The following is a 16,681-nucleotide window of genomic DNA, read 5'->3' as shown; positions in this document are numbered from 1 at the left end:
TCTATTTGAAAGATAGCCTGAAATCACTGTTCTATCCACTACATAGATTCTTAGGACCTAACTTTAGATCATTTGAAGATACTCCTAATTAATCTTTTCATCCTGATTCTTCTTCAGCTGATTCAAACTGGAGAGCAAAAACAGCCTTTGAAGATACTTTTAATCTCATAAGATACCTGGTGAAGAATGCGTACTATTTCTCTTAGGTGTGGTAGTTGCCTTAGTGCCGTGCTGTTGGCAGGGTGGGATTGCTCTTATAAACTGTCTTACTATGGGCTCTCACATGACGCAAGCAGATTTCTTTGCTGTTCTCTCTGAGTTCCTGCTGCCTGTCTTTTCTTGTTGAGTGTTATGCCATGTCTCTGTCTTACTAGACTTCCATCCCCTGCTCTGTTGCAGTTTGTTTCGTTCGTCCCTGCGAATCCAGTGTTCTGTGCTTAGTTGGTGCTAAACATTGTTGAGTGAATGTGTTTCTTTTCCCGTTATCCAGAACTTACGCAGTGAAGAGTTTTCTGATTAGTGATATTCAGTTCCAGGTGCTGTAATTAACATAGCACTTAAGCACATGCTTCGTGTAAAGGACTTTACAGTTAGTACTCAGCAAACCTACTACTTGGTGATCGGGGTACAACTGGAATTACAACTTAACCTTTTCTAAGAAATCAGTTTGCCCACAACATTTTTAATGCTATTGTTGTTTTTATTGGAGCTTTTTAGAGTAACCTCATCACAGACTTTTTGCCAAGAGGAGGATGATGGGGATGTGACGACCCAGTTGTTTATCAGAAATTTCATTGAACTCTGGAAGGTGGACAGGTCCTGGAATAGACTCCAACTTCCGGATTTGTTTTTCCAAATGGCTGTTGGTATTTTGAATAATCTATTTTCCTTCCAGGATTTGAAATGGATCCTTTAAAATATGCTTATGTTCTTATACAAACCTGGGTCTGTTTCTGGATCTTTTCCTTTTCTGGTACTGTTTTTTTCCTCGTGCCATACCACACTTTTAAAAAGTTGCTGTACCCCCTTTTTAAAAGGAAATATTTCAGGCATACAGAAAGGTATGGAGACTATATAATACATGTCTGTGTACCAAATGTCAAGCTTTGTCATGTCCTCATATTTTGCTATAATAGATTTAGATCATTTTGCTTTTATCTTTTTTTTTTTGAGCTGTAATTCCTATATATAACCCTTTAAAAGTAGGCAATTTAATGCATTTTAGTGAATTGACAAAGTTGTGCAACCCTAACCACTCTCTAATTCCATAATATTGTCCCCTCACCCCTAACGGAAGCGCCCTCCACATACGCTGCCTCTCCACGTCGCTCCTCCGGCACCTGGGAGCCACCCACCTACTTTCTGCCTGCACTAGATTTGCCTGCTTCAGACAGTTCATATAACTGGACTCATACAAATATGTGTCTGGTGTTTTTCATTTGACATAATGTTTTCAAGGTTCATCCATATTGTAGCCTGTATTGGTACTCCATGGCTGCATAATATTCCATCGTATGTCCACGTGTCAATGGATGGACATTTGTGTTGTTTCTGCTTTTTGGCTACTGTGAATATAGCTGTTGTTGAACATTCCCACACGAGGATTTGTACATTTACAGTGTACGATTCAGTCGCTTTTGTTTTGATATATCTGAATCTTTAAAAATTTATCCATGGTTTCTTCATTTCAGTTGCCACAATATATTCATTTTTTAATTTATGGACAAATGTTTGTTCCCAATTAACATTGCGCATGTTCTTCATTATACACACGTTGTGAGGATTTTTCATCTGCTTTCTGTGTTTTGCAGCAGTGTAAACTACATTAAGACTAATCTTTTTTTCTCCTTTTTTTTTTTTCGGTTTGGCCTCAGGATTCTTTTTTTAAAATTGAAGTATAATTGATTTACGATATTATGTTTGTTTAAGGTGTATAATATAATGATTCAATAGTTTTATAGATTATACTCCATTCTTAAATTTATTATAAGTTGGTTATATTTATATCCTTGTAGCCTATTTATTTTATACATAGTATTTAGTTTATACTTATTGATTTCCTATCCCTATCTAGCCTCTCCCCACTTCCCTCATCCCACTGGTAACCCCTAGTTCTCTTAATCTGTGAATCTGTTTCTGTTTTGTTATATTCATTTGTTTATTTTTTAGATCCCACATATAAGTGATAACATACAGTATTTGTCTTTCTCTGTCTGACTTATTTCAGTAAACATAATACCCTCTAGGTCCATCCATGTTGTTGCAAATGGCAGAATTTCTTTTTTATGGCTGAGTAATATTCCACTGCATGTATACACCACATCTTCTTTATCCATTCATCTTGATGGACGCTTAGGTTGCTTTTGTATCTTGGCTATTGTAAATAATGCTGCTGTAAACATTGGGGAGCGTGTATCTTTTTGAATTAGTATTTTTGCTTTCTCCGGATGTATATCAGAAATACAGTAGAATTGCTGGACTGTATAGTAATTCTATTTTTAGTTTTTTGAGGAACCTCCATACTGTTTTCCATAGTGGCTGCACCAATTTATATTCCCACCAGCAGAGCACAAGGGTTCCCTTTTCTCCACATCCTCACCAACATTTGTTATTTTTGCTCTTTTTGACCATACCCATTCTGACAGGTGTGAGGTGATACCTCATTGTTTTCATTTGCATCTCCCTGATGATGAGCGATGTTGAGCATCTTTTCATGTGCCTATTGGCCATCTGTATGTGTTCTTTGGAAAAATGCCTATCCAGGTCTTCTGCCCACTTTTAATTGGTTTGTTTATTTATTTTTTTAATATTGAGTTGTATGAGCTATTTATGTATTTTAGATATTAACCTCTTACTGGTCATATCATTTGCAAACATTTTCTCCCATTCTGTAGGCCATCTTTTCATTTTTTCAGTGGTTTCCTTTGCTCTACAAAAGCCTTTAAGTTTAATTAGGCCCCATTTGTTTAGTTTTGCTTTTGTTTCCTTTGCCTTAGGAGACAGATCCCAAAACAGTATTGCTATGATTTATATCAAAGAGTGTTCTACCTTTGTTTTCTATTGGTTTTATGGTTTCTGGTCTTACATTTAGGTCTTTTATCCATTTTGAGTTTATTTTTGTATATGGTATGAGAAAGTGTTCTAATTTCATTCTTTTACATGTAGGTGCCCAGTTTTCTGAGAACCATTTACTGAAGAGGCTGTCTTTTCCCCAGTGTATATTCTTGCTTCCTTTGTTGTGGATTAATTGACCCTAAGTGCATGGGTTTATCTCTGGGCTCTCTATTCTGTTCCATTGATCTATGTGTCTGTTTTTGTGCCAGTACCAGCCTGTTTTGATTACTGTAGCTTTGTAGTATAGTTTGAAGTCAGGGAGTGTGATACCTCCAGCTTTATTCTTTTTTCTCAAGATTGCTTTGGCCATCGGGGTCCTTGGTGTTTCCATATAAATTTTACGATTATTTGTTCCAGTTCTGTGAAAAATGTCTGATAGGAAGTTTGATAGGGATTGCATTAAATCTGTAGATTGTTTTGGGTAGTATGGACATTTTAACAAGATTAATTCTTCTAATACATGAACATGGGATATCTTTCCATTTCTTTGTATCATCTTGAGATTTCTTTGTCAGTGTTTTCAGAGTTTAGTTTTCAGAGTATAGGTCTTTTGCCTCCTTGGTTAAGTTTATTCCTAGGTATTTTATTCTTTTTGATGCAGTTTTAGACAGGGTTGTTTTTTTGATTTCTCTTTCTGATAGTTTGTTATTAGCGTGTAGAAAAGCAGGACTAATCTCTTGTTGAGGGGTTGGGAGACCTCATTGTGAAATGTATTTCACTCCCTTTGGGGCTCACTTCTTTAGTCTCAGCTGTTTCTTTTCTTTGGAGTACAAAGTTATCTTTTCTCTCTGGTAGCTTTTAGGTTTTTCACTGCTTATTCTTGAGATTTCTGCATTTTCATTACTGTGCATCTAAGTATAGTTTTATTTTTTATTCTTGTTAGTATTCAAGGTGGTGTTTCAATCTGAAGACCTATGTCTTTTTTTTAGTTCTGGAAAGTCATAAGCCCTTATTTTTGTGAATATCCAGCATCCATTAGACATTAGCTGAAATGCCCCGATCCCTTCTCTGTCTCTCGTAACTATTCCTTCTTACTTTTCATCTCTCTGCCTCTGTGTGCCTCGGTGCTGTGGCTGCAGTAGTCCTAGCTTCCGTCTAGCCCCGGAGGCTGACTTTTCCATCTAGGATTTGCCTCTTGTTTTTTCTCAGTCTCCCTGTGGGATTGGACGGGCACTGCTCCTGTCACTTGCATGCTTTCCAGTGATGCTGGAGAGGACTGGGGTCCCTGCCAGGTGTGTCATCCTGGTGGGTGGCGGTCTCTTGGCTTCCCCGTCTCCTCCCTGGCGTCGAGGCTGCCTGTTCTTGCGATCCTCACCTGGGGTTGACATCCTTGTCCTTCCTGCTGGTATCCTCTCCCGGGCCGATCCCACCGCCGCGTCTGGAGCCCTGGAGGTGGGCCGCTGCCCCGTGCCGCAGAGTGTGCTCCCACCCGCCCTCCTGCAGGGGCTTCCTGCCTCGTTCTCCGCGCCTCAGGTGTTCCGTGTCACTGAGCTGTCCCGTTCCTGATCTGTCTTCTTCATGTATCTGTCTGTCTTGTTTTGTGTATCTGCCTAGTCTTTTACATGATTTCTCTAGATCGGTTGCTCTTTGGAGCAGACTGTAGCATCTAGTCTGCCCATAACCCTGAAATCACCTCTTGTACTGTGTGTTTCACGGTTTTCGGCATTTCCTCAAAGCTCGTGAGCTACCACTGACATCCTTTATTGGTTCTGAAGTTTTATGAGTTTATTCTTTTGTTAAAAAGAAATCTTTTCTGTCATTTCATTGAGCTTCAGGAGCGAAGCAAAGCACTAGTGAACGGGTCTGACCTGGTTGCGAACCTGTTATGCAATGGGTGGGGAGGGGTTCACGGCGGCGTGTGGGGCAGCGCGGACCACTGTCTGCCCCCCCCACCCCCCGCTGTCTCTTCCTTCCGTGTGGGGCGGTTACCCTGCTTCCCCAAGCCGCCTCCTTCAGCACACTGCCTGTTGCTCCTGCATCGGTCGTCCGTGACACGAACCTGCCTTTGTCTTCCTAGTGCTGAGTTAAATGAGAACGCCATGCCCGGCCCTGGAGGGTCTCTCATTCCGACGCGAACCACACCTGCAGAAAATGGGCCTGCTCTAAAGGTAACGATTCCTTCCACTTTCAAGGTTGCTCCGCAGAGACTCCCTTGCCTTGAATCCTGGTTGTACAGGACACCTGGTGATCTCTGACGGCCACCAGAACGTCAGCCGTGAGAAGAACGTTGAGCGTCACTTCTCTAGGGAGAATCCATTTGTCACATCCCTCCCAAGAGCAGCTCAGGGTTTCTTCATTTTTGAGGTATTTGTTGGTAGTTTTGTTTTTGGCGGTCTCGGTGTTTTTGGGTTTTGGATTCGGGCTATGCTACCCTAGTGTTTCAGACTTTACATGACACATAACAGGCACTAAATAAATATTGATGGATCGAAATTGACTTTCTGACACTGATTGTGTTTGTAACATAACCAGCTTGTCTCAAATTCTGCCTCTCCTCTATCCATCGGCCGTACAGTCTTAGCAGGTCACAAGTCACAGAGACCCAGCTCATGCCCACTGAACGCTTTAATTTGCAAGTTAAACAAAAAATTATTTTTGTAGATGAACATTTACCATTTTGTTCTTCTATAGTGCAACCACGTTTATTGTAGAAGTTTACCAAATATTCCATGAAAACAACACATTAGAAATCACCTGATTCCCACTACCTAAAAACAGTGTGTAGTTAATATTCAGGTGTATAGTTTTTCAGGCTTAGGGGTTTAAAAAAAAAAAACTCAACCTAAAGTACCTTTAATCAGGAGATTCCTTTCTGCTAATTAAAATTCTAAAAAGATACACTGACATCTCCGATCAATGAAAATCGTTAGGTGGAACCCGAGATGTTTTTGGAACAGAGAAGGACAGTTAGCCCAAAGATTTATTGCATATTGTACCAGACAGCGTGATAGGCTTTGAAAATTCAAAAATGAGTGAAACATGGCCTCTTCTTTCAAACTGCTTCCAGCACAGTTAGAGAATTTTGATACGTTGTGGTAGAGATATGCACAGGCCACCTGGGGGGCCCACTCAGGTCACAGGGTATGAGGGGGTGGAGGGGGAGGGGGTGTGGGAGGAGACAGGCAGGTTTTCATATGTGCGAATAAAATTCAGTTGACATCGAACAGGAAACACACGGTGGCCTGAAGACAGGCAGAAATATATAAATGAAGGGCCTTTTTTGTTATGGACTACACCCTGGATACTTACTTCTCTTATTTCCAGACTGGAATTTTATCTGTTATCCTTTTAAAATTCTTCCTGTGCCCAGAAACACACACACACACTGCAGTACAGAACTCTGTTTCTGTAAGGTGCTTCAAATACTAATTAGACAAAAGTATTAACATTTATGGGGGGGTTATATTATACTCTTTGTGAACAGTGAAGCATCCATGTGGATAAAGAAGCATTCCAAGTGCAGGCGTGTCCTTAGTCATCGTCTCCTGGGCTGAACCTTTAGCCTCTGCCATCTGGTTTAAGAACTGAGAGCCGGGACGGTCCTAACCCTACGCAAGTTTTGTCTCACCAGAAGGAATAGTTGTATGGAAATTCACATGACACTTTAGCTTTTTAAAGTTCTGACTGTAGTCTAGGTTCCCCTCCAAACAAAAGTGGAATCACTAATAATCATGATTCCTGAGGGTCCCCTTCGTTTAAAGGTTAACACCATCCAGGCCTGGGTCCAAATTATACATTGAGAGGATATGGAAAAAATCTAGTCTGGTGACTAATGGGTCATTTAACATCCGTGTATCTTGTCTTCTGTAGGATGCTACAGATGAATTGGATGCCTTGCTTTTATCTCTAACTGAGAATCTCATTGACCACACAACCACACCTCAGGTAAATATAGGCTTTAAAACAGCAGGATGGAAAGGTATTTCTGTTTGAAAATGTTCCCAGTAGATTCCAGTTCTTGCCTTTTCTGCAGTTTAGTAAAACTTTTCATTTAGTAAGTGTTTATATTTCGGTAACCACCTAGCATTGCCTTTTCTATAGGGAAGTTCTGCCCTCTTGAATCTGTGTGTCACTGGACAGCAACCACATGTTGCCGAGCCTCTTTGTAATTCAGCACCCTGTTAAGTAGTGTGAGAGGGACATGTGGGGGAAAACCAGCTTCTGAAGAGTTCAGACAGTAAGACCTCCAGTTGTTAAAAACATTTACAGAATGGTGGGAGCATAAGAGTGGTTGGCATTAAACATATTGATCATTATTTGAGTTTGGGAGATACCGTGTTAAGTACTGTGACCATAATACAAAGAAGAAGCAGTCACTTCCCTCCAGAGACATACTGGGGTGAAAGGTACACAGATAGTGCATTTAGTGCCTTGTGAGTGGCGTGGCAGGAGTTGCCGTAGGGGTCACTTGAAGGCTTGCAAGTGAGGGCAGTCCTTCCCCTGATGTTTGCGTAGGTCACCAGCCCTCACTCAGGTGTGTGTCTGCATCACTGGAAAGAGTAGGAAAGCACAGATTGCTGACCTCCACTCTCGGGCTTTTGGATATGGTGCATGTGGGCCCAAGAAGCTGCATTTCTGACACGTTCCCAGTGATGTGGGTGTGGGCTTGGAACCACCAGCTTAGGGCCATAATCACAAGAGACTTTACCAGGTGAGCAAGCAGAAAATGAAAGGGATGTTGGCAATATCAGGCTGCAGTAATCCTTTAACCAGATGAAAGAGGTAACTTCTAAGGCCAATGCAAGATGGCCTGAAGCCCGGAGAAGGAGTCTTTCGGGCCCAACTCAGAACACTTACTGCTTGTTTATGCTGTCTCACAGGTGGGGGTAATACAGTGATGAAAATCAATTTGATTAAAGACATTTTTTTATCACTAATATATTTTTCCTTCCCTACAAATTTAGAATGTTTTAAATAAAAATGTAGACTATGATGCATTTTAGATTCTACATATGAGCTATCTATTCTATTACACTTACTGATTTTTCTGTTGTTAGAACTGTAATACTCTTCTAGTAATTTTTTTTTGGCTGCGTTGGGTCTTCTTTGCTGCGCACAGGCTTTCTCTAGTTGCGGCGAGCGGGGGCTACTCTCAGTTGCGGTGCGCGGGCTTCTCATTGCGGAGGCTTCTCTTGTGGAGCACGGGCTCTAGGCGCATGGGCTTCAGTAGTTGTGGCATGCAGGCTCAGTAGTTGTGGCGCACGGGCCCTAGAGCACAGGCTCAGTAGTTGTGGCTCGTGGGCTCTAGAGCGCAGGCTCAGTAGTTGTGGCTCGCGGCCTCTAGAGCGCAGGCTCAATAGTTGTGGTGCATGGGCCTTGTTGCTTTGCAGCAGGTGGGATCTTCCTGGACCAGGACTCGAACCCGTGTCCCCTGCATTGGCAGGCGTATTCTTAACCACTGAGCCACCAGGGAAGCCCTCTAATAACTTTTTAAGTGATTTTGATACATGTTGAGGCCAGTCCAGCATCATTATGCAGGTGTTTTGCTGTTTGTGCTTGTTAATTCTTTCAGATGATTTTTAGAATAACTGTGTCAAGTCTCACTCCCTCTGAAAGCCTTTGAATTTTTATTTGTAATTACGTTAAATTCATAAATTAACTTGTGGAAAGAACTGATATATTTGTGATAATTCGTCTTAGCCAAGAGTACGATATGTTTTTCTCATCCATGATTTCCTATTTCTCCTAGAAGTTTTGTAGTTACAGTCTCCCCAATATAAGTTTTATGTTTTCCTATTTTCGTTATTTCCAGGTCCTTCATGTTTTTTTGCTATTGAGATTTTTTTCCCCATTATATTTAAAGAATTTAGGATTTAACCTAACAGAAAATACAGAGTCTCTAAATGTTCTCTGTAAGTCTTCTCTATTCTTCATTAGGTTAACTCCTAAATACTTCATAGTTTTGTTGATATTGTGAATGGTATTTAATTTTTTTACTATTGAATTCATAAGTTAATTTTGTGTCTGGCAAACTTGATGAATTCTTTCAGTAGCCAATCTGCTGATTCAAATATTCTGTCAGTTTCTGGCATGTCTTTAGTATCTCTGTCTGCAGTTATTGATTAATCCATTTCTTACCTATTGTTGGATCTTCCAATTTTTTGTATATTTTGAAGGTAGGCTGTGAGATCCATATATGTTGATGGTAATTATACTTTCTGAGCTCCTTTTAGCACTTTAAAGTGTCCTTCTTCGCCCTTTTTTTCCCTCTCTTTATTTCCCTTTTGACTGATAAAAAATTGACACCCTAGCTTTAAGTTTGAATCACCTTATGTATAAATTTTCTGTCATTTTATTTTCAGCCTTTTTGTATCTGTTGGTTTTAAGTGGACCTTTCAGCATTTTGCTGGGTCTTGTTTTTAAAATCTTATTTGAGAGTCTGTATCTTCTGATTGAGTTTAAATCCATTTATATTTACTGTAATTATGGTTATTATAGGACTTGTTTCTGCCAAACCATTTTTGTTTACTTTTACCATATTTCTTTTTTCTCTCTCTTTTATTTTCTGTGGTTAGAAGTGCACTTTCTTAATATTGGTGGGAAAGTCATATTTTGTATTTTTATTCTTTTGTTGGTTACCTAGATTACTAAAACCTGGACTTATATTAATTTTTTCTTACCAGAATGTGTCACCAGTGCAAGGACTAGTCTAAGCTTCCACAAAATAGGAGGGAGTCGGGAGTTCATTAGATTACAATTCTACATGCAGAAGTAAGATACAGAAAATTAAACCTTAAAAAGAATATAGCAGAGGCCCTGTGAGTCAGGAGCAGCGTGGGTGTTTTCATTGCTCTCTCCTCCAGGCAGAGTTAGAAAATGGCCTGTAGCTGGACAGAGCTTTCTTCTGTCTTCATTTGAGTTAGCCACAGTCTGCTGTGCAGCATGCTACCAAGAAGGCTATGATTGTTTGTAACGGACTGAAATGAAGTTTCAGAAAATAAATCTTAAATTGGATGCTAGGGGTTGGGGACAGTCCTAGTGAATGACCTGAAAGTAGTAGTAGCATTAGTAGCATTCTGGGAGTAGTAAGTTTTTAGATTAAAGAGGTTCTCGAGATTATGACAGTTTCTTAAGTGGTGACACATGGCATGTGTGCTGTAGAAAAGGACCTTGGGTTCAGAAGTCCATGTCAGCTCAAGGGCACCATTAAGACCTGCTCCCTGCCCCCCACCCCAGTGCATTTCATAGTAGAAGAAAGCATTATGAGTATAATTATGAAAATAAGTCAGTCTTCCCTAAAAATAAATATACATGTACAATTTTTTTCAGGTATCTTCCATATCCACGATCACACCCCGTTGGATTGTGCCAGTAAGTTAATGATATTTGCAATTTTTCTTTCCATTACCCTTTCAGAATGAGGCCTGAAGGAATACCAGGTTCTTATTTTTCCTTGAAAACACGGGGTCATCATCAAATCTCTACTGATTGAACCTACTGGCTTCAAACTAGAGGTTTAATTTTTCTGTTTGTAAATACTTAAGGGTGCTGACAAAAACAAAAATATAAGTCTGATGTGAAGGATGGTAGAAAAACAAAGCAGCTGTAACGGTGAACATCACCCTTCTCATCACCGTCATCACTGGAGAAGATGACGCGGGGCTGAGTGCTGGCTGCGGGGCAGGTGTGGTCACCTCCGCTCAGACGGCCCGCGTGTTTCCCTCAGCAGAGTGCTGCCCTTCCTAACGGGCTTGCAGGAGACAGCGGGCTCTCGCCGGCCGGGAAGGAGGGGCCTGGCAACAGAGGTGTGGTCTCCCTCATCTCTCCCCCAGCGCCGTTCTTCGTGGATGCTGTGACCAGGTGAGGAGTCTTTTCTCAGTTGCAGTTCTCAGGCCTCTGTTAAGAGGAAAATATAACGAAATTAATTGTACTTAAAGCGATAATGTCAGTTCTTCTCTAGTTGAACTTAATTGAAACTGAATAAATCTTTTCTGTGATTATTATTTAGAGTAGTGTTTTTTTCTTTTTTCTTGTCAGTAGCAATCTTCTACAAAATTATGAAGTAGACCTTACTTTCTTTTTTTATGAAGTCTTTATTAGTTAAAGATATGAGCAGGTTTATCTTTAAAACTTTGTATTTGTTTTAAAATTGATTTACGTCTTTTCCTGTCATGCTTTACTGTTAGGTTGTCCATGAATACAGCAGAAGAGGCTCAGATAAGGGTGGGGTAGGGGATTCCCAAAGTGAGGGCTCTGATGTAGCTTTTACCGCAAGCTTATTTTAGCATATCACTTGCCACAGACAGAGCTTTTGTTCAGCATGTAGTTCTTCAACTTTTAATTGTTAGGATCAAGACTGTGCCTGTTTTACAGAAGATCTATAATTGCCTCATTTCTCACCTCAGACGTCTTCCTGGTATGTCTACTGTTTCTCACACCCTCCTGGTGTTGAGAATGCGGGTTGGTTGAAGTAGATGCTTTAGAGAACAAAATCCCTGATTATAACAGAAAAGTTATTAGAGATAATTAACTTGAGAGAAATTCATAGTTTCATTTTAAAATTGTTGTCTTATCTCCATAGTCTTTAATATAATTGTTCACTCAGCAAACACCTACTGTCTGCTAGGTACCAGGCGTTGCTTGTGTCCGGCACTGAAGGTAGGCGTGAACAGGACAGACATGGGGCCTATTTTCCTAAACATCTGTATGACTGGTAGTTCCCACTGCAAACATAGGGATTGTGTGCAGAGGGCCAGGTGATAATTCTTCCTAATTGAGTTCACACAGGAAAATGCGAGTTCGTAAGGACTTCCAAATGAGAAGTTACAGATGACATCAGAGCTTGTATCCATTCCTTCCCAAAGCAAAGTAGTCATAAAGGAATTAGATCAAAGATGACAGGTAGTACACCTGAAACTAATATAATAGGTCAGTATCTCAGTAAGGAAAACATGGCCAGTAAATCAGTGAAACAGTTGAGTCCAGAAACAAATCACACAAGTATAGTTACCTGATTTATGAAAAATGATAGTACAATGCTGAAGGGAAAGAGCGATCTTTCAGTAAATCAGCCCGACAAGTTAAATATCCTTGGTGGGAAAAAATCTTGACCCAACCTCATACTACACACCAAAATCTACTGTAGGTGGATTGCAAATCTAAATATGAAATGTCCAATAATAAAGCTTTCAGAAGAAAATATAAGTGAACATCCTGTGGCCTTGAAATAGGCAAAGATTTTTTAAACAGGTCACAAAAAGCTTCAATCATACAGGAAAAATTGATAACTTGGATTTTGTCCAAAACTCCTATTCAGGGACTTCCCTGGTGGCGCAGTGGTTGAGAGTCCGCCTGCCGATGCAGGAGGCATGGGTTCAAGCCCTGGTCCGGAAAGATCCCACATGCCACAGGGCAACTAAGCCCGTGTGCCACAACTCCTGAGCCTGTGCTCTAGAGCCCATGAGCCTCAACTACTGGGCCCACATGCCACAACTACTGAAGCCTGCGCTCCTAGAGCCCATGCTCTGCAACAAGAGAAGCCACTGCAATGAGAAGCCCGCATACCGCAAGGAAAAGGGGCCCCTGCTCGCTGCAGCTAGAGAAGGCCTGCATGCAGCAACGAAGACCCAACACAGCCATAAATAAATAAATAAATAAATTTTTAAAATTAAAAAAAAAAACTGCTATTCATCGAAATATATTATTTCAAGCACTCAAAAAGGAAGCCACACAGTGGAGAAGACAACCCCACTTCCCCCTCCCTCTGACTCTGTCTGTGTCTCTCTCACAAAGAACTCATATCCAGAATATATAAAGAGCTCTTGTGAATCAATAAGAAAAAGAGAGCTCAATAGAAGAATTGGCAAAAGAGTTGAATAGGCAGTTCACAAGAGGGTATCCAGGTGGCCCATCTTGACAAGTTATTGAGAAATACAAATTCAGACCACTATGTGATACCACTGCATACACCTAGAATGGCTCAAGTGAAAATACACATAGTACCAAGTATTGGTGAAGTTATGGGGCAACTGAAACTGTAAATTGAAATAACCGTGTTGGACATAGATTTGGCTGTATCTACGAAAGCTGAAAATACGTTTACATGCGTACCCAATAGAAATACACATATGTGTCCATCAGAAGGCATGTACAGGAATGTTCACAGCAGCTGTGTTCATCGTAGCCCAAGCTGAAGACTTTTTAAAAGCCCACTGGCAGTTAACTAGATAAATACTGGACTAGAGCAGTGAAAACTAACGAACTGTAACTGCGGTAGAGAGATACAGAGGAGTCGCGCACACACAGTTACATGAGGTATTTATTGATCTGTAACAGATCACCACACGTTTAGCGGCTTACACCCCATTCCCTGCAGGTCAGGGGTCTGGTACAGCCTAGCTGTGCCCTCTGCTGCGGGTCTCCCCCAGGCTCTACTCAGGGAGTCGGCTGGAGCTGGGCTTTCATGTGAAGGGTCAGCTGGCGGAGGGTCTGCAGTCATGGCCGTTGGCAAAATTCAGCTCCTGAGGGCTGGCTCCAGGCCACGCTGCCCTCGCTACTTGCCTGGGGCCTTTACTTCAGCAGAGCCAGCAAACTAGGAAGGCGGTGGGATGCCTGCCAGCCGGCCAGAGGTCGCCATCTGTATACTGTAATCGCGGAGTGGCAGCCTGCTGTTACCTTTGCTCATTTGCATTGGTTAGAACAGACCACAGGGCCTGCCGTGCTCAGGGGGAGGAGGGGGTCATTGGGGTCATCTTAGAGTCTCCTCCCCATGATGATGGGAAAGAGGCACAGCTCTCAGAGACCGAAGTAATGGTTACCCTGGAGGTGGCTAGTTTCAGAGTGCTAGTGACTTTCTGTTTCTCATTCTGTGTGCTGATTGCACAGGTGTGGTCAGTGTGCACAGGGTCCTCAACTTACAACTCCTGATGTGTGCACTTCAGCGTATGTATGTTATAATCAATAGCGTGTTTTTAAAAGAATGGTGATGGGGTTGCATCTGTACAGATTCAGATTTACTTGGGGTGTGCGCTGTGTAAATTTTATTTTAAAGTTAAAGAACAGGAGAGGAGGGCTTCCCTGGTGGCGCAGTGGTTGAGGGTCTGCCTGCCGATGCAGGGGACACGGGTTCGTGCCCCGGTCTGGGAAAATCCCACGTGCCGCGAAGCGGCTGGGCCCATGAGCCATGGCCGCTGAGCCTGCACGTCCGGAGCCTGCGCTCCACAACGGGAGAGGCCACAGCAGTGAGAGGCCTGCGTAACCCAAAAAAATAAAAACAAAAGAACAGGAGAGGAAACAGCAGCAATTGAGATTACCGAGCAAGTTTTAGGAGCAGCTAAATGACAGATAAGTGGTAACCAGCTTGGCAGAGAGGAGAAAGCTGAGATCTAAGCCTGAAAAGGGGAGGGGGTGGAAACTGGGAAAATACGAAGCCAGTCCATGCGCTAGCACCCGGGCTGGCTCAGGAGCTGAGGCACCAAGTGTTGGGAAGGTGGGTCCGAGGTGGGGCTGCGAATGTGCCCCTTCATACACTCCCCCTTCCTGCCCTGCCGATGCCGGCCTCATTCTGGAGGCTTCCCTCTGGAGGAGCTGGGCGGGCAGGGCCCTGGGTCTGGGGGCCCTGTTGGGAGGAAGGCCCTGACCTGGGTGGGGGAGTTAACTCAGCGTCCACACGCCAAGGGGTGAGACCCCCAGCCTTCCTTCTGTTTCCAGCCTCCAGAATGCTGTGGGCCACGTATAAACGTCTCAGGTGAGAAATTCAGGGGATTGCTCTCTAGAGAACCTGACCGAGCGAAGAAAAAGGCCCAGAGAGACTGACATTTGTGGATCGCAGGAAATCTGATACCTCGACTTGGAAGCCCATAGTTAGTGGATTTTGCCTACACGTGCAGAGCTTTCAGACAGCGTTCCAGCGCTTCATGCTCAAGTGTGAGCATGCTGCTTCCCTCTTAAATGTGAACAGAGCCAACGATTGTCAGATGTTTGAGGGAACACCAGAGCAGGTCAACTTGAAAAAGAAACAGGGAGGGAATAAAGGAATGTGAGCATCAAAAACTTTGCGAAGTGACAGTGTGAGAAAGAAGATACTGCATCCATGCAGCAATAACAGGGAATTAAAGAAGGAACAGAAAATGAAGTATTCTTGGAAGTTATTAACCATGTTAAAAATAAAATTCAAAGGATGCACGGAAGGTAAGATTGGGGAAATCCCCCAAAATGTAGAACAAACGTTGAGAATTGGGAGAGAAAAGAAAATTGGAGATTGGTCTAGGAAGTCCACTATGTGAATCATTGGCGGTCCAGAAGAAAGAACACAGTAAATAAAGTGTCCAAGAAAGAAATCAAGACTTCCCAGGACAGAAGCACTTGAGCTTTTAGATTAAAGGAGCCCAGTGAGTATCCAGTAACAGAATGAAAAGAGACAACAGCAAGGAACATCGTGAAGTTTCAGAACATAAGAGAGAATGTTAGTCTTCAGAGAGGGGGGAAAGAGTTCATACAAAGGACTGGTGATCTCAATGGCAGCAGACTTTACTGAAAGCTAGAAGATAACAGAGCAATGCCTTCAGAATTCTGGAAGAAAATCATTTCTCACCTCATGTTTTGTACCCAAGCTATCAATGAAGTGTGAGATTAGAATGAAGACATTGTAGGGAGTTGCCTGGCCATCCAGTGGTTGGGACTCGGTGCTTTCACTGTCAGGGCCCGGGTTCAGTCCCTGGTAAGATCCTGCCAGCCGTGCAGCGCGGCGAAAAACAAAAAAGAAATGAAGACATTTTAAAACGAGTTTCTCTAAAATACATGCTTCTAAGGCGGCCTTCCTCAGGAACCTACTTAAGTGGAGGATGTGTTCCATCAAAACAAGGTGATTGTCCAGGAAAGAAAACGGGGAACCCAGGAAACAGGTGTCAGAATTTACCAGGAGGAGAGTGAAGGGAAGTTCCAAGCAGGCCTAGGAAGGCTCCTGTACAGATTGGAAGGGGAGGCTTTGGAGCCCCAGGAAGGGTATTACCAAGGGAGAACGAGCAACACGTGGCCCGCGCCCAACTTTACAAAAGGACCTGAGACCAGAAGCCTGGTTGCATTTGGTTAGGGATAAATTAGAAATGAAGTACTGGACGCCGAGCAAGCAGTTACAATGAGAAAACAAATTGTACAAGAAAAAAAATACAACACACCCATAGTGAGCTGTGGAAATATTTATGTAATTATAGCAGACGATGACTATTAGGGAGGCCTGTGTGTCATTGTGGAAACACCCCGTTGAGAACAGTGAGGACGGACGGCAGCTGGCGGGCCTGCCTGGAGGGCTTGTTAGAGCACAGGCGCTGGACTGTCCTGAGGCTTTGGGCCAGTGGGCCAGGGGCGGGGCCTAAGAACTTGCACTTATGACAAGTTCCAGGACCACGCTTTGAGAACCAGGGATCCAGAACAAGAAGGGAAGTACCAGGAAAATCCAGTCGGCAGTGTCGTCTCTGTGGAGTGGAAACGCGGAAGGGGGGGGGTTCCAGTGACAGCTGTTTCGTTCACACGTCTTGATAGCACATGGACGATGTTAACCTCTGGCCTTGGGACTTCGGTATCGTTTTCAGTCTCCCTGAAGCCTGCACCTCCGCGCACGCCCTTGCCC

The 16,681-nt window shown here is 42.7% G+C and overlaps 1 protein-coding gene across 4 annotated transcripts in view; it reads left to right on the top strand.

Annotated features, from left to right (window-relative positions):
• The window catches only part of EPB41L5 (erythrocyte membrane protein band 4.1 like 5), a 143,045-nt gene that overhangs the window by 120,369 nt on the left and 5,995 nt on the right, over positions 1 to 16,681 (top strand). For 3 of the 4 annotated variants that reach the window (XM_089916982.1, XM_022565505.3, XM_022565503.3), the window contains 4 exons: positions 5,132 to 5,222; positions 6,925 to 6,999; positions 10,384 to 10,425; positions 10,781 to 10,914. In XM_089916982.1, coding sequence (XP_089773108.1) covers positions 5,132 to 5,222; positions 6,925 to 6,999; positions 10,384 to 10,425; positions 10,781 to 10,914 — 342 coding nt within the window. The remainder of the gene's footprint in view (positions 1 to 5,131; positions 5,223 to 6,924; positions 7,000 to 10,383; positions 10,426 to 10,780; positions 10,915 to 16,681) is intronic. The other variant, XM_022565504.3, reaches the window with a different exon arrangement.

The sequence above is a fragment of the Delphinapterus leucas genome, chromosome 8 (genome assembly GCF_059928025.1).
Source record: "Delphinapterus leucas isolate spDelLeu-1000000601 "Yukka" chromosome 8, BTC_Dleu_Yukka2, whole genome shotgun sequence".
Classification (NCBI taxonomy): Eukaryota; Metazoa; Chordata; class Mammalia; order Artiodactyla; family Monodontidae; genus Delphinapterus; species Delphinapterus leucas.
Note: the sequence above shows the minus strand (reverse complement) of the source record. Positions and strands in the feature narration are given on the sequence as shown.